The following is a 26,819-nucleotide window of genomic DNA, read 5'->3' as shown; positions in this document are numbered from 1 at the left end:
TGACACCGGGGAGGGAAAATGGCTAATTGGGCCCAATTTAGTCATTTTTACTTAGGGGTGTACTCACTTTTGTTGCCAGCGGTTTAGACTTTAATGGCTGTGTGTTGAGTTATTTTGAGGGGACAGCAAAGTTACACTGTTATACAAGCTGTACACTCACTACTTTACATTGTAGCAAAGTGTTGTTACATGAAAATATATAATAAAATATTTACAAAAAGTGAGGGGTGTACTCACTTTTGTGAGATACTATATATTATAATAGTGATTTAACACTTTAGGATTGGATGATTTCATTTCAAGTTTTTTTAAATGAATTACAAAAATATATATGAGAACTGAAGTGCATAAAAACGGAATTGGTACATCAACATATAATAAGAAGAGACATGGCATATTTATTTACAATTTAGTATTTTTCATAGCATAATTTCTATTTGTATTGATGTATTAAATAGTCACAAATATGTAACCATTTTTGCCACAGCAATTACTAACTCTCATTAATGTCTGTTTTTTGCCCTAATGAAGCTTTTAGATATTAGAGATATGTTACAGGAATAGCTGTGTGCTCTGTCATTAGCACCTAGCAGCAAAGTGTGAAGGGAGCACAGCAAAATTATCTTCAAGTATGATAATTTATGCATAAAGTGCAAATAATTAACCTATGCAAAATCGCCAATGCATTCTCAGGTACAACAGAGTGGAGGCCAGTAATACATTTACCAGTTCATACTTGACTGTTTTATCTTCGCTGACACTTTGAAACTCATTGACTCGGAATATATTATTTTAAGCTCAGTTCCTTCAAAAGTGCAGTATAATCACATAGCTCACTTACATTATCCAGGTAGTGATTTTTTGAGAGCACAATGCAATTGACTTTGCAAAATGTTAGAAACAAATCAAGCTCAGGTGATAAATGGACTAGATAAAGGTATACATTATTATTAATGATTAACGCTAGTGGGTAGGTTAGTGGATGAGAAAAATTTAGCAGGTTAAAGGATGCAAACAGTATCTCAGCATGCTTATTACTTGGCATTGTAGCATTTTACAATGTTAAATGTGTTTCTCTAGGGTTGCCTTTGAGAAAACACAAAGTGCTGAGTAGTTTAAATATCAAGATATGTGGTTCAATCAGAGTAAAATGTACAGTGGGTGCATGTTAAAGAAATATCACTTTCTTTTTTTTTTTTTACAGTATTCAGTTCCTGATGGGACAAAGTGCATGTAGTACCATTATCCTAGGTGCCCTGTAATGCTAGCTGTGATGTCAAACAGGGTGCCCCCTCTTGGCACATGGTCGCCCAACCCACCCTGCAGCTAGAAATGAGATGTCTGCTTTACTAGCAAGCACTTGTCTCCAGCTCCCAGCACTTTTGCACTTTCATAGTTACATAGTTACATAGTTACATAGTTAGTAAGGTTGAATAAAGACACCAGTCCATCCAGTTCAACCTGAGTGAGCACCCACAATTGCCCCCATTCCCGCATACTGCGTCCCATCAAGATGCCCATTAACTATATATTATTATTTTCTTTTATATATTTAAGGTACCCATGATGTAGCGCCATCAGTCTACGCAGTGCTCCACACACACCCACACCGGTCCCCACCCCCAAGGGGTCCACAATCCAAGGTCCCCAACTCACACCCATACACCAGGGCCAATTTTGGACAGAAGCCAATTAACCTAACAGCATGTCTTTAGAGTGTGGGAGGAAACCGGAGTACCCGGAGGAAACCCACGCAGGCACAGGGAGAACATGCAAACTCCAGGCAGGTAGTGTCATGGTTGGGATTCAAACCAGCGACCCTTTTTACTGCTAGGCGAGAGTGCTATCCACTACACCACTGTGCTGCCCATAAAGGGCAAGCACCAATACAGAAAATTGATCAATGACCCCTGCTGGCAGAATAAAATAGCACTGCGGGAGGCATTCCCCCTTCAACACTGACTGTGTTGATGGGGGAATCAAGCATAGGTGGAAGGATAGGTGGAAGGAAAGAAAATCAAGTAATCTATGGCCTGTCTTAGTTACATTTTTAGGTTGGAAAAACTTCATGGTCATTGGGTTCAACCAAAAATAAAAACCTTAGGCAGCTTTCACACTGCTGTGATGCGATTTGGACACAGCGCAGGGGCAAAGCGTGTGTACCCATGGTTTTCCGTAGACTTTCTGTTATGGCTTGTATTTTTTCTGCGCGTTTTCTGAAAGCGCAGCAAAAGTCCTGCATACTGCATCTTAGGTACACTTTCAGAAAATGCACCAAAAACATGGGGCAAATTGCAAAATCCACGGGAAAACGTGGGTAACCTACATGAAAACTGTAGATACACTGCACTGCGCCAAAACAACGGCACGGCACTGTGAAAGCACCCTTATGCCCCGTACACACGGTCGGACTTTGTTCGGACATTCCGACAACAAAATCCTAGGATTTTTTCTGACGGATGTTGGCTCAAACTTGTTTTGCATACACACGGTCACACAAAGTTGTCGGAAAATCCGATCGTTCTAAACGCAGTGACGTAAAACACGTACGTCGGGACTATAAACGGGGCAGTGGCCAATAGCTCTCATCTCTTTATTTATTCTGAGCATGCGTGGCGCTTTGCCTGTCGGATTTGTGTACACACGATCGGAATTTCCGACAACGGATTTTGTTGTCGGAAAATTTTATAGCCTGCTCTCAAACTTTGTGTGTCGGAAAATCCGATGGAAAATGTCTGATGGAGCCCACGGTCGGAATTTCCGACAACACGCTCCGATAGGACATTTTCCATCGGAAAATCCGACCGTGTGTACGGGGCATTATACTCTCAGCACCCTAACCAGCAGGCAATGCAGATTCCTAGCACAATTATTTTAGGGGAAGAAAAAAGGTTTTCAAACATGTCAGAGCAATCCTTCATCTCAGAAGCTGTATCATTTCTGTTATAGAAATTAGGAGGGTAAATTACTAAAGCAATATTGGATGTTCACTTTGCAAGGGAATTTTCACTTAGCTAAGTGAATGAGGTGAAGCTCTGCTGACTTCAGCCATCCAATCACATGTTTTCTACAATGTATATTTCCTTGCACATGACTGGGTATTTGCAAAACAAATTTATATCATATAGATAGATAGATACTATATATAATAAATATACTGTATACAGTATATCCAAAAACATATTGATCCTGGAAAGCAGGGCTGTGGTTGCATGCATTGACTATAATAGTTGCAGGTGCTGTCCACCCTTCTTTAATACAGTATATATATATATATAATTCAAAAGAAACCCAGCCGACATTCTTTAAAGGTTTCTTCTTTTAATCCTTCCTGGAAAGGGAATGATTTCATATCCTTCTTATATAACAGGGATATGCAATTAGCGGACCTCCAGCTGTTTCAGAACTACAACTCCCATGAGGCATAGCAAAACTCTGATAGCCACAAGCATGACACCCAGAGGCAGAGGCATGATGGGACTTGTAGCTTTGCAACAGCTGGAGGTCCGCTAATTGCATATCCCTGTTATACAAGGTTGAGGTGGAGCTTAGTTCTCAGCAGTTCGGGGCTGGCTGATGGGAAGAGCAGAGCCAACAGAGAGTGATGAGATAAGAAGATACAGTATCTCACAAAAGTGAGTACACCCCTCACATTTTTGAAAATATTTTATTATATCTTTTCATGTGACAATACTGAATAAATGACACTTTGCTACAATGTAAAGTATTGAGTGTACAGTTTGTATAACAGTGTAACTTTTCTGTCCCCTCAAAATAACTCAACACACAGCCATTAATGCCTAAACCGCATTGTCTGGGAAGACAGCCATGCAGACCAAATTGATGAAGTGCAGTGTATGGTCTTAGCACTGACAGGCTGACCCCCACCCCTTCAACCTTTGCAGCAATGCTGGCAGCACTCTATTTCACAAAGACAACCTCTGGATATGACGCTGAGCATGTGCACTCAACTTCTTTGGTCGACCATAGCGAGGCCTGTTCTGAGTGAAACCTGTCCTGTTAAACCGCTGTATGGTCTTGGTCACCGTGCTGCAGCTCTGTTTCAGGGTCTTGGCAATCTTCTTATAGCCCAGGCCATCTTTATGTCAAGCATCAATTTTTTTTCAGATCCTCAGAGAGTTCTTTGCCATGAGGTGCCATGTTGAACTTCCAGTGACCAGTATGAGAGTGAGAGCGATAACACCAAATTCAACACACCTGCTCTCCATTCACACCTGAGATCTTGTAACACTAATGAGTCACATGACACCGAGGAGGGAAAATAGCTAATTGGACAAAATTTGGACATTTCTTAGGGGTGTACTCACTTTTTTGCCAGCGGTTTAGACATTATTGGCTGTGTGTTGAGTTATTTTGAGGGGACAGCAAATTTACACTGTTATACAAGCTGTACACTCACTACTTTACATTGTAGCAAAGTGTCATTTCTTCAGTGTTGTCACATGAAAAGATATAATAAAATATTTACAAAAATGTGAGGGGTGTACTCACTTTTGTTAGATACTGTAAATCTTTTTCTTTGCTACCCCGGGGATGAGCAGCCCTATTCCTGGGCACTGAAGGTACACTACCACTTAGAAAGAAACTAATTATTGCTGAATGGAAGAGCGTTCATTTATTTGAACTGTATTGTTACTACCTCAATAAAATTGAGTTGGGCCGAGCCTGTGGCTACTTCAAGTGTATAGAGTGAATCATGGATACCTCTGATGTTGTAAAGTGAGATAGCACCCCCTTAAGCTAAAGCTAGACTGTGCATCTCATGAAAACACACTTAGGGAGATAGGATCCTGGCGAACAAACTCTGTGCAAATCTGGTCGGGCTTGGGGATAGTGGTGGATAGGGTAACAGGAGCTCTGTCCTGGAACCAAGTGTGAGCCATCGTTCCCAATGCATGAAGTGTCCCCAGACAGAGGAGAGTCATTGTTAAAGAGTGACCAGGAGTATGGTGAGTATGTGTTCAGGACACAGAATGTTTCTGACACACTATATGTGTACGTGCAGAAGCAAAGTTCTGCATGGGCTGTGGACTGTGTGTGGCTTGTGTGCTAGGACTGAGTCACCCCTGTTCTAGGTGGGTCCTGGTGGAAGGGCGCACAGGTGCTTGGTCGCGGTTTTACCCACCTACAGATTTAGCTTAGTGAACATTGTGAAACGTCACTTTGCAAAGATTACCCAATCATGTGCAAGGAAAATTCAAGTAAACAGGACTTTTCCTTGCACATGATTAGATGATGGAATTCAGCAGAACTTGGCCCAATTCATTAAGTTCTGAGGAAAATAATTTTGGAAAGTGAAACTGGAGTTAAACTGTTCATATGGACACACTGCCCACACGTTTGGAGGTTTGAGGGCTATGTTACTGTTGAAATATTATGTTGGCCATGTTAGGCCATTTGTTCTATATGTTCTATATAATCGTTAAGTGCAATTAATACTTTGTAAAGTGACTGTTGAAACTATATTTTTGAAAATGAATAAATAAATACTTAAAAAAAAAAAGGAAGAATGAGTAAGGTTGAAACATGTGGACTGTCATTTTTTTACTACTTAATTCATAAAAACTTTAACTAGACCAAATCATGGTCATCTGTGTCACACTAATCCGGTTACTTCTGTAAACAGTTGTCTGTAGATCCATCAACAAGTAGTATCTGAGAACATCATCACTAAGGTCTCATTCACATGGCTGTACTTAAGTGAACACCTTAGCAAAGGGCTGTGTTTGCCCGCATAGGATGCACAGGTATCCCATTCATCCTCGTGCAGGCAGTTCCGTCCATGTCAAATGGGATGCAGCAGCTGCATGTGTGTGCGTGTCCCTGAACACACAGAGGTTAATTTACTAAAACTGAAGCGTGCAAAATCTGGTGCAGCTCTGCAAAGAAACCAATCGGCTTCCGGGTTTTTTGTCAAAGCTTAATTGAACAATTTTAAATTATAATCCGATTGGCTACCATGCACAGCTACATCAGATTTTGCAGTCTCCGGTTTTAGTAAACCAACCCCACACTGTCTGTGTTCCGGGAGGTGTCAAACTGGGAGCAGTGGCTAAGTTCATGCAGCCGCTGTATCCCAACTGACATGAATGGGACTGCCTGCACGTGGTTGCACAGGACACCTGTGCACCATGTCCGTGGTAAGATAATTATAAATTGTAACGGAAAAATCTATTTTTATGCCAGATAGACAGATGGATATATATTTTGAAATACTATTAAGGTTGTGCTAGTTGAAAACCTTACCTGTTTTTATTCCAGGCATCTCATTGGTGACATTGGTTGTTCCTGTTGCAATTGGAATGTGTGTTAACTATAAGTGGCCAAAAATAGCAAAGAAAATTCTAAAGGTATGTTAAGAAAGACTGTAAAGTAAAGTTAGCAATGATGCATGTCAAAGCCTATACCAGTGATGGCGAACCATGGCACCGCAGATGTTTTGGAACCACATTTCCCATGATACTCAGCTACATTTCAGAGTGCATTAGCATCATAGGAAATATAGTCCCAGATCATCATGGGGTGCCAAGGTTTGCCATCACTGCCCTATACCACCGATTTAGATTTACTTTTTCAAATAGTATGGAACAAAAGCAAATGTGTTTTAGTAACAAATTTTAAAAAATCACTAGTAATTTCTGTGTTTCCAAAAACAATCAGGGAAATTCATAAAATATGTCTAATGCCGTGTACACACATGCAGACTTTCTGACCGGACTGATCCGACGGACCGAATCCAGCGGACAATCCGACCGTGTGTGGGCTGCATCGGACTTCCGACGGACCGTTTCGGTTGGAAATCCGACGGACTTTAGATTTTAAACCTGCTTCAAATCTTTACGTCGTAAACCAGATACGGCGCAAGGGCAGGGTGCTACCTCTCGTGCTCGCTGCAATAGGAAAAACAAATTTTCCTATTGCAGCGAGCGCGAGGGGGAGGCGACGATGTCCCCCATCCCCGTCCAAGCACGCAGCCCAGCCGGTCAGAAAAGGGGGTGGGGACGAGCGAGCGCCCCCCCTCCTGAACCGTACCAGGCTGCATGCCCTCAACATGGGGGGGTGGGTGCTTTGGGGGAGGGGGGTGCCCTGTGCCCCCCACCCCAAAGCACCTTGTCCCCATGTTGATGAGGACAAGGGCCTCTTCCCGACAACCCTGGCCGTTGGTTGTCGGGGTCTGCGGGCGAGGGGCTTATCGGAATCCGGGAGCCCCCTTTAATAAAGGGGCCCCCAGATCCCAGCCCACCACCCTATGTGAATGAGTATGGGGTACATCGTACCCCTACCCATCCACCTAGGGAAAAAGTGTCAATAAAAAAACACACTACACAAGTTTTTAAAGTAATTTATTAGACAGCTCCTGGGGTTTTCTTCCAACCTCACCGCTCTCTCCGGCCTCTTCTCCCGGTATCCGGTTCTTCTCCAACTCTCCGGCCTCTTCTCCAGGTGTTCGACTTCTTCTCCCGGTGTCTGGTTCTTCTGCCGGCTCCTCCGCTAACTTCTGCCACTCTTTTGCTAGCAGTGGCCCGGACTTCTGTGTCGTCTTCTTCCCTCTTCTCTTCTTCCGATGTTGACAGGACGCTCTCTCCCGCTGTAATGCTGTGTGAGCGCTCCACAATGACTTATATAGGACATCACAGTCTCCCAGGGCATGTTGGGACTGTGATGTCATAAGGGGGCGTGGTCATCGGGTGATGTTGACCATGCCCCCTTATGACGTCACAGTTCCAACATGCCCCGGGACTGTGACGTCATAAGGGGGCGCAGTCATTGCGGAGCGCTCACACAGCATTACAGCGGGAGAGAGCATCATGTCAACATCAGAAGAAGAGAAGAGGGAAGAAGACGATGCAGAAGTTCGGGCCACCGCTAGCAAAAGAGCGGCAGAAGATAGCGGAGGAGCCGGCAGAAGAACCGGACACGGGGAGAAGAGGTTGAACACCGGGAGAAGAGGCTGGAGAGTGGGAGAAGAACCGGACACCGGGAGAAGAGGCCGGAGAGAGACCGGGAGAGAGGCCGGCAAAGTCGGAAGAAGACCCCCCAGAGCTGTCTAATAAATTACTTTAAAAACCTGTGTAGTGTGTTTTTTTATTGAAACTTTTTCCCTAGCTGAAAGGATAGGGGTACGATGTACCCCATACTCATTCACATAGGGTGGGGGGGCCGGGATCTGGGGACCCCCTTATTAAAGGGGGCTCCCGGATTCTGATAAGCCCCTCTGCCCACAGACCCCAACAACCAACGGCCAGGGTTGGGGGAAAGAGGCCCTTGTCCTCATCAACATGGAGACAAGGTCCTTTGGGGTGGGGGGGCCGCAGGGCGCCCCCCTCCCTCAAAGCACCCACCCCCCCACCCATGTTGAGGGCATGCGGCCTGGTATGGTTCAGGAGGGGGGGTGCTTGCTCTTCCCCACCCCTTTTCCTGACCGGCCAGGCTGCATGCTCGGATAAGGTCTGGTATGGATTTTGGGGGGACCCCCACGCCGGTTTTTCGGCATAGGGGGTTCCCCTTAAAATCCATACCAGACCTAAGGGCCTGGTATGCCCCACGACGGTGCTCACAAGGTGTCAATCTCGCCGATAAAAGCGGCGAGATTGACTTCCTTTTCTAGTCCCGTCGTACTTGAGTCACGTTCAAAGTGAATGGACTTGTTCGAGTGTGGGCAAGTCCGTTCATTCGAAAAGTCCGTCTTAACTCCGTCGGGAAGACCGGCAGACATAGTCTGCCAGAAAGTCCGGTTGTGCGTAGGCAAGTCCGTCCGTAGTCCGGTCATGTGTGTAGGCAAGTCCGTTCATAAAAAAAAGTCAGTCGGAAGTCTGTCAAAAGTCCGTTGGAAAGTCCGTCGGACCAGTCCGGTCGGAAAGTCTGCCCGTGTGTACGCCCCATTAGACACTCTTTAGAATTCCGACCTGACAAATGCCAGTGCAGGTGATAGATTCATGTACCTGTTATAGACAGGGGGCAAGCTCCACATGTGGAGATGCGCTGAAGTGGAAGTGTCTATATGGATTCTCCACCCTCGGTGCAGCTGTGCTTACTCCTCTACACTGCATCTGTCAACAGCGCAACAGAAGGGAGTTTGGCACCTGGGGGAGGGGGAAGCCTGATGGGGAATTACAGACAATAGGCTATCAGGTTAGCTCCCCTTGTGATTGACAGCAGGCAGTGGGCAAAAATACCTTTCTGCTACACTGCATACAGAGACAGGCACTCTAGCTGTCTCTGTACTCCAAGTTACAGTTGGTCTTAATTACCTCCAGTCTCACTATCTATGAATTAAATTTAACTATTTTTGAATCTGGTGCATTAATAATGCCAGTTTGTAAATATGGCTCTATTAAGAACTACCTGAATCAGATTTTTTTAATCTGGTGCAGTCAATTTTAAAGGGCCATAGCGCCAGAAAACTGTCAAAAGTGCTTTTTTGACAATGTCAAATGAAAGATAGCTTAAAGTATAGACAACTCAGGGGCTGTGCCCACACTGCACGGGTTAAAGTGTTACTAAATCCAGTAATATGAAAATAGTTCTTCTCCCCACAGTGTTCACAGCTTATAAATCTTCTTTTTACATTAAAATAACTGTCACTATATACCTTTTTTGCTGATCTGTAAACCACGGTCACATGATAAACTGCACAGTTTGTCCAGTGATGAGTTTCCAGGTAGGAGGAGATTTCCACTACAGCCTGTATACACACCCACATGTGTGATGTCAATATCATGTGACCTGAACAGTTCAACTCAAACAGGAAATGTTCTCTCCAGCAATAGAGAGACTAAACTGAGCATGTGTAGGATGGCTACCCTCACTGTATTATATGGCCTTGCCAAGATAGACAGTGCAGGAGGGGAAGGATCTGTCCATATAGTGTCAAAAAGCCTTTTTACACAATGCAGAGTATTAACCCCTTAAGTTCCACAGTGAGTATAACAAGCATGCTATTCTGCATATAGAGACAGATTTTACTGTTGTGGGTTTAGTAACACTTTAACTGCTTGTTTTGTCTAGGGGTAAACACAGAGCCTATACTTACCCGATCCTTCGATCCCCTGGAGTTCCCCCGCATCCAGCCGTGGACTGTTCTTGATGTCCTCATGTCCAGAGCCACTTTATGGGCATGATGATGTCAGGAACAGTCCACTGCACAACACCATTGGACCGTGGGGGGGGGAGGGAGGGGGAAACCAAAGGGGCCAGTTTTGCACTGGAAGGATCAGAGACTTAGGTGAGTATATCTCAGCTCTCTGAATACCACTGAATGGTAAAAAAAGAAATATGCCCAGAGTTCAGCTTTAATTCTTTTGTAATATACAGTAAATGCAATATAATTATAAATAATGTACTATAAAAATAAAGAATACAAGTTTAGATTTAAATCCACAATATTGGAAGTCACCTTTAAGCTACAACAGTGTTTTCAAACTTCATTTACCTCTTTTTAAAGCCAGTGTTTATTAAAGCTGACCTCTAACACAAAAATGGGGAAAAAATCTGTAAAAAAAAAAAAAGTTATACTTTCCTGCTCTGTGCAGTGTTTTTGCACAGAGCAGCCCCAATCCTCCTCTTTTCAGGTCCCCCACTCCCACCTGCCAGGTGCCCCCAGAGTTAATAGCTTGCAATAGGGGCACCTGAGTAGGCTCTCTCCTGAGCCGCGGGTCTGCATGTCTATGAGGGTGCTGCTACACATGGGGGTGCTGCTACACAGAGAAGGTTTTTTACCTTCATGCATAGAATGCATGAAGGTAAAAAACCTTCAGCCTTTACAAACACTTTAACTGTTAGCCGACCAGCCGGCTCAGTGATATTGCGGCAGGTTGGCATGGCTGTGCAAATTGCCGTAGCTATACGTCGCTCCTTTAAGACATCATAGCAGGCGCGCGCACCGGTTGTCCCCGGAGCCAATACACGTGCCCGAGGCGTGCAACGTCCGCTGGACACCCGAGATCGCTCGTGACAAAACGAGAACCTGGATCTGTGTGTGTAAACACACAGATCCCGGTTCTCTCAGGGGAGAGGAGACAGATTGTGTGTTCCTACTTAGTAGGAACACCCATTGGTCTCCTCCCCCAGTCAGTCCCATCCAACCTAAAGTTAGAACACTCCTAACCTAGGGAACACAGTTAACCACTTGATCCTATTGAACTATTAAACTGAACTCTTGGCAGGTATAAGACATCAGTCAATGCAGCCCTGTAATCATTAATACATCATGATGTAGCAGCCTGATGTTTAGACAGGGTTGCTCCTAAATTTACCTGCCAGGTATAGTTGCCTTGGCCAATTGTTAGGGATCAATTGATTTCACCCTAAGTCTGGAATTGCCTCACCTCTCTCTTTTGTTGCTAGATGGCCGGGTACCTGGTGACATTAGATAAGATAAGGGCAATGCATGGATGGATTAGGAGTATATGGGGTGTCTCAGCCAATGGGCAGGGGTTTTCTTGGCCCCTTGGCCTGCTGGGAGAACCTATATATTTGAGTGGAGTCACCACTGTCTGGGTGGTCGTGTGTTGTACTGCCTGGGATTGCTAGGCCGGAGTTTGGGCCTATCCTGGGCACATCTGGCTGCTAGGCTGTCTGAGGGCCTATCCAGAAGCAAGAGAGCAGCGCAGGGTTGGGATTGCGGCTTGCAGTCCAACCAGAAGTGACGGTTCTGCTGGCTGGAGAACCTGACATAGTCAGAGGTAGAGGGGAAGCTGTTGCCACTAAGGGACAATCCACCTTATTACCAGGGACCACAGTGAGTAGCTGAAGCAAGTACCGGAGCAGTATTCTCACCTACTGGGGATGGTGAGTTGGGAAACTTCAGCAGGTGCCAGGCCAGGGACCCAGCCAGTGGGGTGATGCTTAAGGAGTATCTGGAGTGGAGTGCCAAGCCAGTGACCCAGCAGGGAAGCGGGGGTGACGCTTACTAAAGTAAGATGATTAGAAGAGCTCACGGGATTAAGTGGTAGTGTACCAGCAAGGCTAGTGAGAGAGACTGGGAGCTCAGTGGGCTGATAGTCTACAAAAAGTGATTGTATAAAAGTAATGGAGTTTGTTACAATTTTAGGAACAAATTTAGGACTTTAGGAAATTTAGGAACTGTTCTAAGACTGTTGTCATAGCAGACAGCGCTCCTACACATGCGGATGTTGTGTCTTGCTGGATGCCTTTCCCTGCATGGCTGTCTGCCTTTAGAATTCTCTGAATCTGCCAATTGACATTGCAACTACCTAAGGGTGTCCTGGCCCTAAACCCTCTCTCTCCCACAGTTCTGTTCAAGAGAAAAATAAATCTCTTTGCATTCAAGAAGTGTCTGGCGCCCATGAATCTATTTCACCCACTATGCCTTGCAACTCACTCTATACAGAAGGATATCAGCTGTTCCTAGCTCTGGACGTTCTCTTTAGACTCATTAGACTAAAGGAGGCCTGGGATCTTGCTACAATTACATATATTTTTTAACTGCAAGTAAGTGCTTGAATATAACCTGGTGCAAGCCTGTTCATGTGCTGACAAGAAGAATGCTGATAGGAGGAGAAATCAGAGCAACAGAGAGATCAGCTCATCACAGTGTTGCTTCTCCTTTCACTGCCCAGTCACATGCTGTGGGTGGGCACAGGACGACATGAGCTAAGAGGAAGTGGATTAAATGATGCTATTCATCAGACTGAGGATATCTAGTGGCAGAACTAGTGGTGGGAAAAGCTGTGGATTGAAAGAGTGTTTTTCAGTTTTTTCCTGCAAAAGCTGGTTTTATTTTATCTTTTAATGGGCTATTCAATGTTATCTTATTTTTTCTGGGGGGGTTCTGCTTTAAAATATGAAAACAAACTTCAAGTTCACTATTCTCCAGATGGTGAAATGCGTAGAAACGAATATATATATCTATATATATCTAGATAGATAGATAGATAGATAGATAGATAGAAAGATATATATAGATAGATAGATAGATATTTATATATATATATATATATATATATATATATATATATATATATATATATATATATATATATATATATATATAGATATATATATAGATATATATCTAAATAGATATATACAGTATATCTATAGATATATATCTATAGATATATACCGTATTTATCGGCGTATAACACGCGCCGGCGTATAACACGCACCCCAAGTTTAGGAGAGAATTTTAAGGAAAAAAACTTTTAGGAGGGAAGTTTAAGGAAAAGAAACTTACATTAAAATGCCCATCAATGCAGCCTCATCAGTGTTCATCTGCAGCCTTGTTAGTGTCATTGCAGCCTTTTCAGTGTCAGTGCAGCCTTGTCAGTGCAGCTTTGCCCCAGTGCAGTCTTGTCAGTGCAGCCTTGTCAGTGCTGTCTTGTCAGTGCAGCCTTGTCTCCAGTGCAGCCTTGTCAGTGCAGCCTTGTCCCCAGTGTAGTCTTGTCAGTGCAGCCTTGTCCCCAGTGCAGCCTTGTCCCCAGTGCAGCCTTGTCCCCAGTGCAGCCTTGTCCCCAGTGCAGTCTTCTCAGTGCAGCCTTGTCCCCAGTGCAGCCTTGTCCCCAGTGCAGTCTTGTCAGTGCAGCCTTGTCCCCAGTGTCCATGCCTACCGCCTGCCGCCGCCGCCGCCGCCGCCGACATACACATGCTAGTAGTTTTAAATATGGCGCCGCGGAGTTCGGAGGGACTCGGCGCCGGCGGAACTGAACGAACGCCGCCGAGATACACATAGTCGAGTGTATTCGGCTCTTTCCGGCGCCGCTCACAGTCCCGCCCAGTCCCGCCCTATGATGGACATAACACAGGTCCAATGGCGGGACTGGGCGTGACTGTGAGCGGCGCCGGAAAGAGCCGAATACACTCGACTATGTGTATCTCGGCTCTGTGATTTCGGCGGTGCTCGTTCAGCACCGCCGAGTCCCTCCGAACTCCGCGGCGCCATATTTAAAACTACTCGCTATGTAAATGTCGGCGGCGATCGCCTACATTCACATAGCGATAGCGGGGATCGGCGTATAACACGCACCCACGACTTTCCCCTGATTTTAAGGGGAAAAAAGTGCGCGTTATACGCCGATAAATACGGTATATCTATATATACACTCACTGGACACCTTTAGGTGCATCTGTTCAATTGCTTGGTAACAAACATTGCTAATCAGCCAATCACATGGCAGAAGCTCGATGCAATTAGGCATCTAGACGTGGTGAAAATGACTTGCTGAAGTTCAAACCGAGCATTGGAATGGAGAAGAAAGGGGATTTAAGTGACTTTGAACGTGGCATGGTTGTTGGTGCCAGACCGGCTGGTCTGAGTATTTCAAAAACTGCTGATCTACTGGGATTTTCACACACAAACATCTCTAGGGTTTACAGAGAATGGTCCGAAAAAGAGTAAATATCCAGTAAGCGACAGTTGTGTGGACGAAAAAATGCCTTGTTGATGTCAGAGGAGAATGGGCAAACTGGTTTGAGACGATAGAAAGGCAACAGTAACTCAAATAACCACTCGTTACAACCAAGGTATGCAGAATACCATGTTTGAATGCACAACACATCGAACCTTGAAGCAGATGGGCTACAGCAGCAGAAGACCACATCGGGTGCCAGTCCTGTCAGCTAAGAACAGGAAACTGAGGCTACAATTCGCACAGGTTCACCAAAATTGGACAATAGAAGATGGGAAAAACATTGCCTGGTCTGTTGAGTCTCGATTTCAGCTGTGACATTCAGATGGTACGGTCAGAGTTTGGTGTAAACAACATGAAAGCATGGATCCCTCCTCCTTGTATCAATGGTTCAGACTGGTGGTTGTGGTGTAATGGTGTGGAGGATATTTTCTTGGCACTCTTTAGGCCCCTTAGTACCAACTGAGCATCGTTTAAATGCCACGGCCTACCTGAGTATTGTTGCTGACCATGTCCATTCCTTTATAACTACATCGTACACATCTTCTGATTGTTTGGCTACTTCCAGCAGGATAATGCACCATGTCACAAAGTTCAAATAATCTCAAACTGGTTTCTTGAAAATGGCAATGAGTTCACTGTAATCCAATGGCCTCCACAGTCACCAGATCTCAATCCATGAGAGCACCTTTGGGATGTGGTGAGATTCGCATCATGGACAAATCTGCAGCAGCTGCGTGATGCTATCATGTCCATATGGACAAAAATCTCTAAAGAATGTTTCCAACACCTTGTTGAATCTATGCCACGAAGAATTAAGGCAGTTCTGAAGGCAAAAGGGGATCCAACCCGGTACTGGCAAGGTGTACCTAATAAAGTGGGCAGTGAGTGTGTGTATGTATATATATATATATATATATATATATGTGTGTATATACAGTATAAGCAACTAAATTTGTACTGTCTTTTTGTTTTCAGGTGGGATCTATTGTTGGAGGCATTCTCATTGTTACTGTTGCTGTGATTGGTGGAGTACTGTACAAGGGATCTTGGGTCATCGATCCCAAGCTGTGGATTATAGGGACTATTTTCCCAGCCATAGGTTTCTGTGTGGGTGGGACCTTGGCAATTTTAGCTAATCTGTCATGGAGCAGGTATGTGTTATTTGCATATGTATTTAGCGGTTTAAATCACATATAGGCTTTTGATATGAAGTGGCTCAGCTGCATATTGGCCATTAGCATAAAAAACAATAACTACAACCATTTGTTTACATCATGGAATTAAACATGTTTCAGGTGGCTGGTACTAAGTCCCAAAGACTGGGTCTGCCAAGCTTAGATCCCAACGAGCTGCAAGTGAGGTGATTTCACGAGTGCAAGTGGGACTGAACTCAAAAAGTGAAGATTTGTTATGCTATATGGAACATTTAGAAATGTTCATTGTGCCTAATCAGTACTTTAATGCTTTGGAAAAATATCAGTAGACTTCCCAAGATATGAGGAGGGTACCTAGGCACTCCTGTACCTAGAGCCGTATATCTAGTATGAGATATAGGGCATTGCTGCCTCTGACTGCTATTTTCATGAGATTTGGAGTGAAGTGAGATTTGATGTCACTACAGTCGCCATTTTGCTGCTCACTGTTCTTGCTGGAGGTTCTAACTTAAGGAAGCAAAGTCCTGACTCTCCCAAGATGGCTGCCTCCACTAGACCACATAGTGTAGAACAAGGTGTTTTAAAACTGTAACAAGGAACTATCAGTTGCAGAGAGGCCACAGTCAACACTGGCGACTATTTCTTTGCCCTCTGTCTGCTTTTTTGGACATGGTTCACTTTCTCCTTAACCACTTAGGGACCGCCCGCCCACAATGTGCTACGGACGGGTGGCCCGTGCAGGCAAAGCAACATACTAGTACATCGCTGCCTGCCTATGGGTTTAGGGCGCACGCATGCACACAGAAATTGTTATGTAAGTGACACAAAGTCAAGATGAAAGTGCAAAGTTAAATGCATCTAACTATAAATTATACATATTGAAGTGCATAAAAATCAATATAATTGAGTATTGTTAAAAAGGAAAAAAATGCAAAATAAAAATAAAAAATGTCCAATGACTGGGTGAAAATACAAAAAAGGTTGAAAAAACCCCCAAAATTAATCAATATTACTAAAAGATGAATCCATATAGTGAAACATAAAAAGTCCAATAAACATGTTGATCCAGAAAGTGATTGGTGGATAGGCAATATTGTCACCATAAAAACAAAAGGCTCCACATAGTGTAAATCCTTTACATTTATTAAAGTATCAAAAGACAAATGGACACTTATAGCACGAAGGATGTATAAAGACAAGATAAAACTGAGCCAGCTGGCTTCCAAACAGCCCGTAGCTTCCGGGACTGGACGTGCAGCGGTGACGTCAGGACGTGGCTCCTCCTCCCGGGAGGAGGAGCCACGTCCTGACGTCACCGCTGCACGTTCAGCTGGGGTTATAGCCACTCGCTCAGTGTGGTCCCCTGTAACAAGGGACCACCGTTTTCTGGTAAGTGGCAGCTTTTTCTGTGGTGGAGGATATACCTTTCACTTATCACTTGAGTGTGGAATTTCACCTAACATCACTTTCTGGATCAACATGTTTACTGGACTTTTTATGTTTCACTATATGGATTCATCTTTTAGTAATATTGATTAACTTTGGGGGTTTTTTCAACCTTTTTTGTATTTTCACCCAGTCATTGGACATTTTTTATTTTTATTTTGCATTTTTTTCCTTTTTAACAATACTCAATTGTATTGATTTTTATGCACTTCAATATGTATAATTTATAGTTAGATGCATTTAACTTTGCACTTTCATCTTAACTTTGTGTCACTTATATAACAATTTCTGGCACTTATTATTGGCAATATATGCTAATTGATTTTTCCACTATTTAGCGCGACTTTCTGTTTTTGTATATTTATTTGTAAAAACATTCCACATTCGGCCCGTGTGTATGCCACCCTGTTTGACCTTCTGCTGTTGGATGAGCATGCTGGAAAACCAGCAGCTGACCGACTCCTGATCAGCGGTCTCAGCTAATGGCGGAGAACACTGATCGGAGTGTTTCGGTGAGGGGGCGTCTCCCTGTCAGAATACAACAGCTTAGCAAGGGAGATTGCTGTACTAACTTTGCATAGTTAGTACAGTAGCTCTGACCGGAGCTGAAAGGGTTTTTTTTTTTTGTTCAACCCGTGGGTTTAAATGAAAAAAATAACTCATTTTGTGTAACCGGCTTTATCAGCACCACCAGCTATAGCCGGCAGCACTGATCTTGAGAGAATATTTTCCAACATCAGTAGATCAATAGATCGATACATTGATAGAACAACTTGTGTACAACTAACCTGCCCATACGTGAATTGAAATTTAGCAGGTCCCTGCTGAACTGACCAAATTTCAATCTATGTAGGGCTGGCTTTAGTTTCAAATAGGTATTCTACTGCAAAAATATGTTTTCTATTTGTATAAAATGAGAAATACATGATGAATAAGCTCTAAAAATGAATTCAATCATATATTAAAGGTGTCGCACTGTGGCTTTGGAAACTGGACTGCAGAATACTCAGTTATGTTCTACAATTGTACAACTCTCATTCCAACCTGAGCAGCTGCCTCTGATATTTACTTTCCCTCTGATATACAGCATTTTCCAGATCTTAATAGCCGTTATATTCTTAATAGGTGAGTTCACATAACATCTGCACCTTTACACTCCTACAGTATTACATTTTTATAAATGAAATGATTGCAAACTATGAATTAAAAAGGATTAGAAAATGCTCAGCTTTCAACAAACTCAATTGGAATATATTGGATTAGGATACCAACTAAATATTTGAACTTCTGTACGATGTGCTAAGATTATTGTTACCTATTGCTTGTGTTACCAGGGATATCTCAGGCATTCAAGCATTTAGATGCTAGGGGGTTTACATTCAAAATTTGCACAAAATCCAATAGGACTTTATAACACTTAACATAGATGTGAAATGATGTTTACGGATACTGTGAAAGTTTTTCACCTAAATGCATGAAGGAAGGGTACACACAGACAGTTAATGGTAAAGCATAAACAGTATAATGTTAATGCAATGAAGCTGGCCTAGCAGTTAAAGTGGTTGTAAACCCTTGCATATGCCCAGAGAAGTGACTGGCCTCAGGTGATACACAGATCTGAAACAAGTCCTCCTACAGAAGTTGTACCTGTTTATCTGCAGCCTTTTATTCTCTACATCCATTTAAAGTCCAGAATTTACACAGCTTTTCTGAGCCTCCGGAGGCAGGGGTGGGGATCTGATGTCACACACAGAGAGGAGAGCTGAGTGTAATCTGAGACCTGAATAGAGGGAAGGGACACATCCCCCTTTACACAATCTCATAGGGAAACATGAACAGCTAAGGCAATCACAAGCATTGTGCTGGAGCTCCACTCCTCCTTCCCAGAAAGCAGAGGAACAGCAGATATAAATCATGCTCAGTTCATTGGATTGAGACAAGCACACACTATAGCAGATTCTTCCATTCCACCATCATAAAAATGCAATTTTTTAAATAAAAATATGATTCCTTTACATACCTTATTTTAGACCCAGTGACAATTACTGGGTCTCTGTGCTTCTCTATGTGTGTGTGTGTATATATATATATATATATATATATATATATATATATATATATATATATATATATATATATATGCAGTGGGCTGGCTCTTGGGAGAAGTTAGGCAAATTTCTAAATGCTTTGATGGGTAAATGTCAGTCTAGAAGAGAGGGCATTTCTAGGCATGCTGTATTTGCATGCTGACTGCCGTCAACATTCAAGAGAGATGCTGAGCCTCCTTGATTGAAAGAACTTTAAGCAGAGCTCCACCCAAAAGGGGAAGCTCCATTTGTCTGCTTCCTCCCCCCTCTCCGCTGCCACATTTTGCACCTTTTGGGGGGATTGGGTACCTGGTTTTGACAGATACCCACTCCTACTCAGCTGGAAGTTCGTCCCCCCTCCTCCTTCCCCTGCAGCCGGCTCAATCAGAGAACGCAGTGCACATGCACAGTAGGGTACCGGCTGTGAAGCCGCAAGGCTTCATTGCTGGTTGCCCTTAGTGGAGATGGCGGCGGCACCCAATAGCTAATTGAAAAATCAGCTTGGGTGAAGACACCACTGGATTCCTGGATAGGTAAGTGTCCTAGTATTAAAAGTCAGCAGCTACAGTATTTGTAGCTGTTCTTAGGTGGTCGGTTTTCATCCTTTGGCTGGCCAGAGGTACAGGACACCTTGCAGACACACAGCATGCCTTTATTGGGTAGTTTGTTGAGCCATCAGGTCCCCAACCAATCACAACTTGCCTCTGACACACACCCTCCCAATCACTGCCTGTCTCTTAAACACTCCCCCTGCTCAAGCACAACCTACATATTTCTAACCATATTAGAAAGCATGTATAATATTGTATGTTCACCATTACTATACTTTAAACCTTTTTTAGTCTGTAAAGACAGAAAGCTTGGTTATCATGTTTTTATTCCTTTAATAAATACAATAAATGATAATATATTATACAGATGTTAGTTAATTTGAGGTATTTATCAGCTACTAATTGCAACATTTTCTTCTAGTGTACCAGATATATAAAAAGATATGTGGGAAAAAAGAGCAAGAGGAAGAAACGGTTTCACCCTACGCACACACAAATTTAGGATTTGAAATAGATGAGAAAGGAAAAAACTGAGATCCACCTATGTAAGGAGACCTTTCCATTTCTGAAAGACTGACAGATCTCTGGAACGGGTTGATGTACCAATCAGCCTTGAGATGATGAACTGAATGAAGTGATATACATTTTTTTCTATACTGTATGTTAGTCATATACAAAAACTTTTTGGGTAGGTACTATTATATTGGTTTTCAAATTAGTTCAAATTAGTTAGTTACTGTTCCAAATATCCATGTAATATGGTCTTTAGATAAAATGTACATTCATTAATATAGCATAAGCAATATGCTAAATTGAGGCCTTATGTTGCTAATATCAAATGTTGTTCTGCTGGTCAATGCAAGTCCTAAGTACCCATATGACCCATCTAAAGTAAACCTGAAAAAAAAAAAAACTGGGTAATTCAAACGAATGAGAAAAAATACTCAAAAATGTTCTGCCAAATGTTCTTCCTTGGGTAGAGGGACTGAGATTGACCCATACAGAAGACAAATAGTCAAATGCCTGGTTCCCTACAGTTCGCTGATTATTCTGACGCTGGAAACCTTGTCTATAGTATTAAGCTGGTACCTTACCCTAGCAAGAATACCAACATACGTTCCCTCCTACTCTCTCAATTGCTTCTGGAGGTGCACCAGTCAAGGTACTGAGCTCCACACAGTCATCTTCTGTATATAAGAGTGTGTAGCACCTTATCCATTCTTCCCTTATTTGAATCTGCAAAGGAAATGCTTTTCTGATCCAAGGATTATTTAACATCTCAAAACACGCATCTATTCTAATCTCCCATATTTAGCACATCCACAAACAATTCATGGAGAATAGAATACACCTACAGTATATTATAATTTCAAGAAGTCAAAAACAGACTGACAGATATATTTAGTAATGAAAAACTTACAGCTTTCATCTACCTTCTTTCCTTTCTTCCTCCTCTTACTATGATTTTTTTTTTTCCTCTCTTCTCCTTCTTCCCACCTTTTCTAATCTTCTATCCTATTTCCTAACTTTCCTAACCTCCCTCTCATACCAGATAAAACGACTTAATCATTTTTGGACCCCCCCCCATAACACACCCCCAGTCTTGGCCTCAGACTTCCAGTAATAAAAATACAAACTTAGACATACTTGTCCGAAGATGTCTACCACAGAAAAAGCCCTAGCCAAGAATGGCTTTCCAATGCTATCAATGTACTGGTGGACACTTTTTATTTGTTTATTTTGTATATTAACAACTATTGATAATACCATAACCTGTCTCCTGTAAAAAACAAAACAAAAAAACAATGGAACTTTGTGAAAGAGAAAAAATATAACCTTTAAAACAGTTTGCAGATCCATAGATAAAGGTAGCTCAGCTTTTTCTAGGAAAGTTAAAGTGATTGTAAATGATCACCTTATAAAAACAACCCATTCAATTTAAAATAGAAATGAAAGGAAAAATATTATAAACTTACATTATAAATACCTTTTTTCCCTTTTTTATAAGTGATCACATTCCTTCCATTCTCAGTTGCATAAGAGCTGGGGGAGGAGAAGCAACAGCACATTGAACTTCCCAGTGAATGGCTGTGAAGGAGGGGCATGTCAGGACAAGTCTGATCATTGGAGGAGAGCACACGGAGTTCCCAGCATAGCTAGAGAACTGACCATGATGTGTTCTCCTGCTTAGTGTGGTCAGTTTTTAATAGGAAAGCAGATGGACTGGCAGGAACACCAGGGATTTCACATAAAGGAAGCATACATAGAGAACAGGATACTTTCTCATACAAGTACATGGTACAGCAGGCACATAGTTACATGCATATTCATAGTTACATAGTAGGTGAGGTTGAAAAAAGACACAAGTCCATCCTATGTGTGTGATTATATGTCAGTATTACATTGTATATCCCTGTATGTTGCGGTCGTTCGGGTGCTTATCTAATAGTTTTTTGAAACTATCGATGCTCCCCCACTGAAACCACTGCCAGTGGAAGGGAATTCCACATCCTTGCCGCTCTTACAGTAAAGAACCCTCTACGCAGCTTAAGGTTAAACTTCTTTTCTTCTAATTTTAATGAGTGGCCACGTGTCTTATTAAACTCCCTTCCGCGAAAAAGTGTTATCCCTATTGTGGGGTCACCAGTATGGTATTTGTAAATTGAAATCATATCCCTTCTCAAGCGTCTCTTCTCCAGAAAGAATAAGCTCAGTGCTTGTAATCTTTCCTCATAACTAATATCCTCCAGACCCTTTATTAGCTTTGTTGCCCTTCTTTGTACTCGCTCCATTTCCAGTACATCCTTCCTGAGGACTGATACCCAGAACTGGACAGCATACTCCAGGTGAGGCCAGACCAGAGTCTTGTAGAGAGGGAGAATTATCGCTTTATGCCTGGAGTTAATCCCCTTTTTAATACATGCCAATATTCTGTAATGCATGCCATTGCTGAGCCTTGTCATCTACTAGGACCCCCAGGTCCTTTTCCATCCTAGATTCCCCCAGAGGTTCACCCCCTAGTGAGTAGATTGCATTCATATTTTTGCCACCCAAATGCATTATTTTACATTTTTCTACATTAAACCACATTTGCCATGTAGTCGCCCACCCCATTAATTTGTTCAGATCTTTTTGCAAGGTTTCCATATGCTGCAGAGAAGTTATTGCCCTGCTTAGCTTAGTGTCGTCTGCAAATACAGAGATTGAACTGTTAACCCCATCCTCCAGGTCATTTATGAACAAATTGGAAAAAGAATTGGGAAGTTCCCCCAAGGGGTTTTTTAGCGCTATAATGATATATTAATCAGAAAGAATGGAAATATAATAAAATCATTTATTTGTGCAAACAACAAATTGCAGATCGTTCATCACATTTTTTTAAATACAGTACTCTGGTTATGGGCATGTCTCAAAGAATGTTCCATCAATGTTAGATAATAACAAATATTAGATAATTAGATAATTCAAATATTAAAAGTATTAAAAAATCAATTAGTTAATAGACAACTAATTGATTGATTGATTTTTTAATACTTTTAATATTTGAAATGCATTGTATTATCTAACATTGATGGAACATTCTTTGAGACATGCCCGTAACCAGAGTTCTGTATTTAAAACATTTTGATGAACGATCTGCAATTTGTTGTTTGCACAAATTAATGATTTTATTATATTTCCATTATTTCTGATTATTATATCATTATGCCGCTAAAAAACCCCTTGGAGGAACTTCCCAATTCTTTTTCCAAAAACTTTTTGGGATGCGTAGCTGACTCCAATCCATGTGTTTTCTCCATGTTTATGAACAAATTAAACAGGATTGGTCCCAGCACAAAACCCTGGGGGACCTCACTACCCACTCCTGATCATTCTGAGTACTCCCCATTTATCACCACCCTCTGAACTCGCCCTTGTAGCCAGTTTTCAATCCATGTACTCACCCTATGGTCCATGCTAACTGACCTTACTTTATACAGTAAACGTTTATGGGGAACTGTGTCAAATGCTTTTGCAAAATCCAGATACACCACGTCTACGAGCCTTCCTTTATCTAGATGGCAACTCACCTCCTCTTAGAAGGTTAATAGATTGGTTTGGCAAGAACGATTCTTCATGAATGCATGCTGATTACCGCTAATGATATCATTTTCATTACTAAAATCTTGTATATAGTCCCTTATCATCCCCTCCAAGAGCTTGCATACTATTGATGCTAGGCTAACTGGTCTGTAATTCCCAGGGATGTATTTTGGCCCTTTTTTAAATATTGGTGCTACATTGGCTTTTCTCCAATCAATGGGTACCATTCCAGTCAGTAGACTGTCAGTAAAAATTAGGAACAATGGTCTGTCAATTACTTGACTGAGTTCCCTAAGTACCCTCGAGTGCAAGCCATCTGGTCCTTGTGATTTAATAATGTTGTTTCCCAAGTCTATTTCTGTTAGCCATGAGGGTGCTTCCTGTGATGTGTCATGAGGACAAACACTGCAGTTTTGGTTACTGAAGCCCCCCGATTCCCTCGTGAAGACTGAGGAGAAGAATAAATTCAGTACCTTCGCCATCTTTCCATCCTTTAAATAGATGTCCTTCCTCATTCTTTATGGGGCCAATATGGTCCTTCCTTTTTTACTGTTTATATACTTAAAGAATTTCTTGGGATTTGTTTTGCTCTCCTCCGCTATGTGTCTTTCATGTTCCATCTTAGCCACCCTAATTGCATCCTTACATATCTTGTTGCATTATTTGTAAAGTCTGAATGCTGATGATGATCCCTCAGCCTTGCATTTTTTTGAAGGCCTTCTCCTTAGCTTTTATATGCATTTTTACATTGGAGTTAAGCTATCCAGGACTTTTGTTTGCTCTTTTAAATTTATTTCCCAATGGGATGCACGGGCCAATGCCCTTATTTAATATGCTCTTAAAGCAAACCCATCTCTCCTCCGTGTTCTTTGTTCCTAAGATTTTATCCCAATTTATATCTTCTAGCAAGGTTCATAGTTTAGGGAAGTTTAGGGAAGTTTTGAAATTCAGTGTCTTTGTGTTCCCCTTGTGTTTCCTATTTGTGTGATTTATACTATAGCCAATTGACCTGTGATCGCGGTTTCCTAAACTGACCCGTATTTCCACATCCATGATCAGGTCTGTATTGTTGGTAATCAGTAGATCTAGTAACGCCTTGTTTCTAGTTGGTGCGGCTACCATCTGACCCATGAAATTGTCCTGCAAGACATTTAGGAACTGGCGAGCCTTAGACGAATGCGTGGTTCCCTCCACCCAGTCTATGTCTGGATAATTAAAATCCCCCATTATGATAACACTTCCCATCCTTGCTGCTAATCCAAACTGTGATAGGAGGTCCGTCTCTCCATCCTCCCTCAGGTTAGGGGGCCTATAGCATACTCCCAGTATCCCCTTAGCTTCATCCCTTTGGAGCTTTACCCATAAGGATTCCACCTCCTCCTTAGCTCTCCTATTGATGTCATCTCTCACATTCACTTGAACATTATCCTTGATATATAGGCATATCCCTCCCCTTTTTTACCCTTTCTATCCCTGCGATAAAGGGAATACTCTTGAATGGTTGCCAGCCAATCATGAGAAAAAGCAAGAGAGGGAGGAGGCGCCAACTGAATGAATCTAAGTCGTTTAAATATATCAGTGTAAGATGTACACTTACAAGTCCATATGATGAAGATGCCCATCAGAGATTAAAACGTCCTGGGGTACTCGGATGCCGCTCCGGGGGTTCCGGTATCAATTCCTCGGCCATGTAGATGTTGATATTCAGTCACAGGCTTCTGTATGGTGTTGTTCACCTGGCCGGAAGCTCCACGCTGACCAGTCTGGAACATGGAAGCAGAAGTGATGTCACCACGGCAGGGCAGGCATCTGAGCTGGAGATTGTAATGCAGGAAATGTACAGGCCGAAGGATCGATACCGGAATCCCTGGAGCGGCATCCGAGTACCCCAGGACGTTTTAATCTCTGATGGGCATCTTCATCATATGGACTTGTAAGTGTACATCTTACAGTGACATATTTAAACAAGTTAGATTCATTCAGTTGGCTCCTCCCCCTCTCTTGCTTTTTCACTTGTTCACAGAGGTACCGGACACCCTCTGAGGATAGCTTGCCTCCTATTTATCAGCATTTATCTAAAAGGACTTGCTATAAAAGCTACTACTATACTTTATTACTTAGGGCATCAAACCAATTGGAGCGCCAGCACTTTCTTTCTTTATAAGCCAATCATGAGAGCTGTTGAACTAGGTCTCTGAAATTCCCACAAAATCTAAATCCTCCTCGTACAACAGTATCTCTAGTTCACCCATCTTGTCCGCCAGGCTCCTGACATTGGTGAACATGCCACGTAGTTTAGACCGGTCGCATACTGTCCACTTATTGGGTGTTCAGAGATTACAAATAGGACTTGTTACTATACTTACCTCAGGTTTATGTGCTTTAGTCAACCTACCACTAATGCCCCCAATACTACCCTCTGGAATATGTTCATTGTTGACTATCTCTACCTCTGGACCCTCCGTCGCCTAGTTTAAAAACCCCTCTAACTTTTTGGCCATCCTAACTCCCAGCAGATCTGCACCCTCTTCATTTAGGTGCAGTCTGTCCCTTCTATAGAACTGGTGATCGACGGAAAAGTTAGACCAGTTCTCTAGGAACCCAAACCCCTCCTAACTACACCAGCTCCTCAGCCACTTGTTTACTTCCCTAATCTCCCTCTGCCTTTCTGGTGTGGCTCGAGGTAGTGGTAGTATTCCTGAGAATACTACCTTGGAGGTCCTTTTACTCAATTTAGCTCCTAAGTCCCTAAAATCGTTCTTTAGGACACTCCATCTGCCTCTGAATTTGTAATTGGTGCCAACGTGCACCATGACAGCCGGGTCTTCCCCAGCCCCTCCCAGTAATCGATCCACCAGATCCATGATGTGCCGAACCCGAGCACCCAGTAGACAGCATACAGTTCGGCGCTTCAGGTCTTTGTCACAGATTGCCCTCTCTGTCCTTCTAAGAATTGAGTCCCCTACCACCAGAATTGGTCTATCCTTTCCCTTCGCTTCCCCCCCACTCTCACTTCAGGAGTTCTCCCCTCGCAGGTAGGAGAGTCCCTCAGCTCCAGTGTTGGTCCCTGACCGGTTTTACCAAAGTCACTCAATGGAGAGTACT

General features: G+C 42.8%; 1 protein-coding gene across 1 annotated transcript in view; it reads left to right on the top strand.

Moving 5' to 3' along the window:
• The window catches only part of LOC141129878 (ileal sodium/bile acid cotransporter-like), a 37,178-nt gene extending 17,013 nt beyond the window's left edge, over window positions 1–20,165 (top strand). The window contains exons 3-6 of the mRNA XM_073617921.1: window positions 6,283–6,371; window positions 15,369–15,544; window positions 17,961–18,118; window positions 20,053–20,165. Coding sequence (XP_073474022.1) covers window positions 6,283–6,371; window positions 15,369–15,544; window positions 17,961–18,118; window positions 20,053–20,165 — 536 coding nt within the window. The remainder of the gene's footprint in view (window positions 1–6,282; window positions 6,372–15,368; window positions 15,545–17,960; window positions 18,119–20,052) is intronic.
• Window positions 20,166–26,819: the final 6,654 nt, after the last annotated feature.

The sequence above is a fragment of the Aquarana catesbeiana genome, linkage group LG02 (assembly GCF_042186555.1).
Source record: "Aquarana catesbeiana isolate 2022-GZ linkage group LG02, ASM4218655v1, whole genome shotgun sequence".
Taxonomy (NCBI): Eukaryota; Metazoa; Chordata; class Amphibia; order Anura; family Ranidae; genus Aquarana; species Aquarana catesbeiana.
The sequence above is the reverse complement of the archived record's forward strand: the minus strand, read 5'-3'. Positions and strand labels throughout refer to the sequence as shown.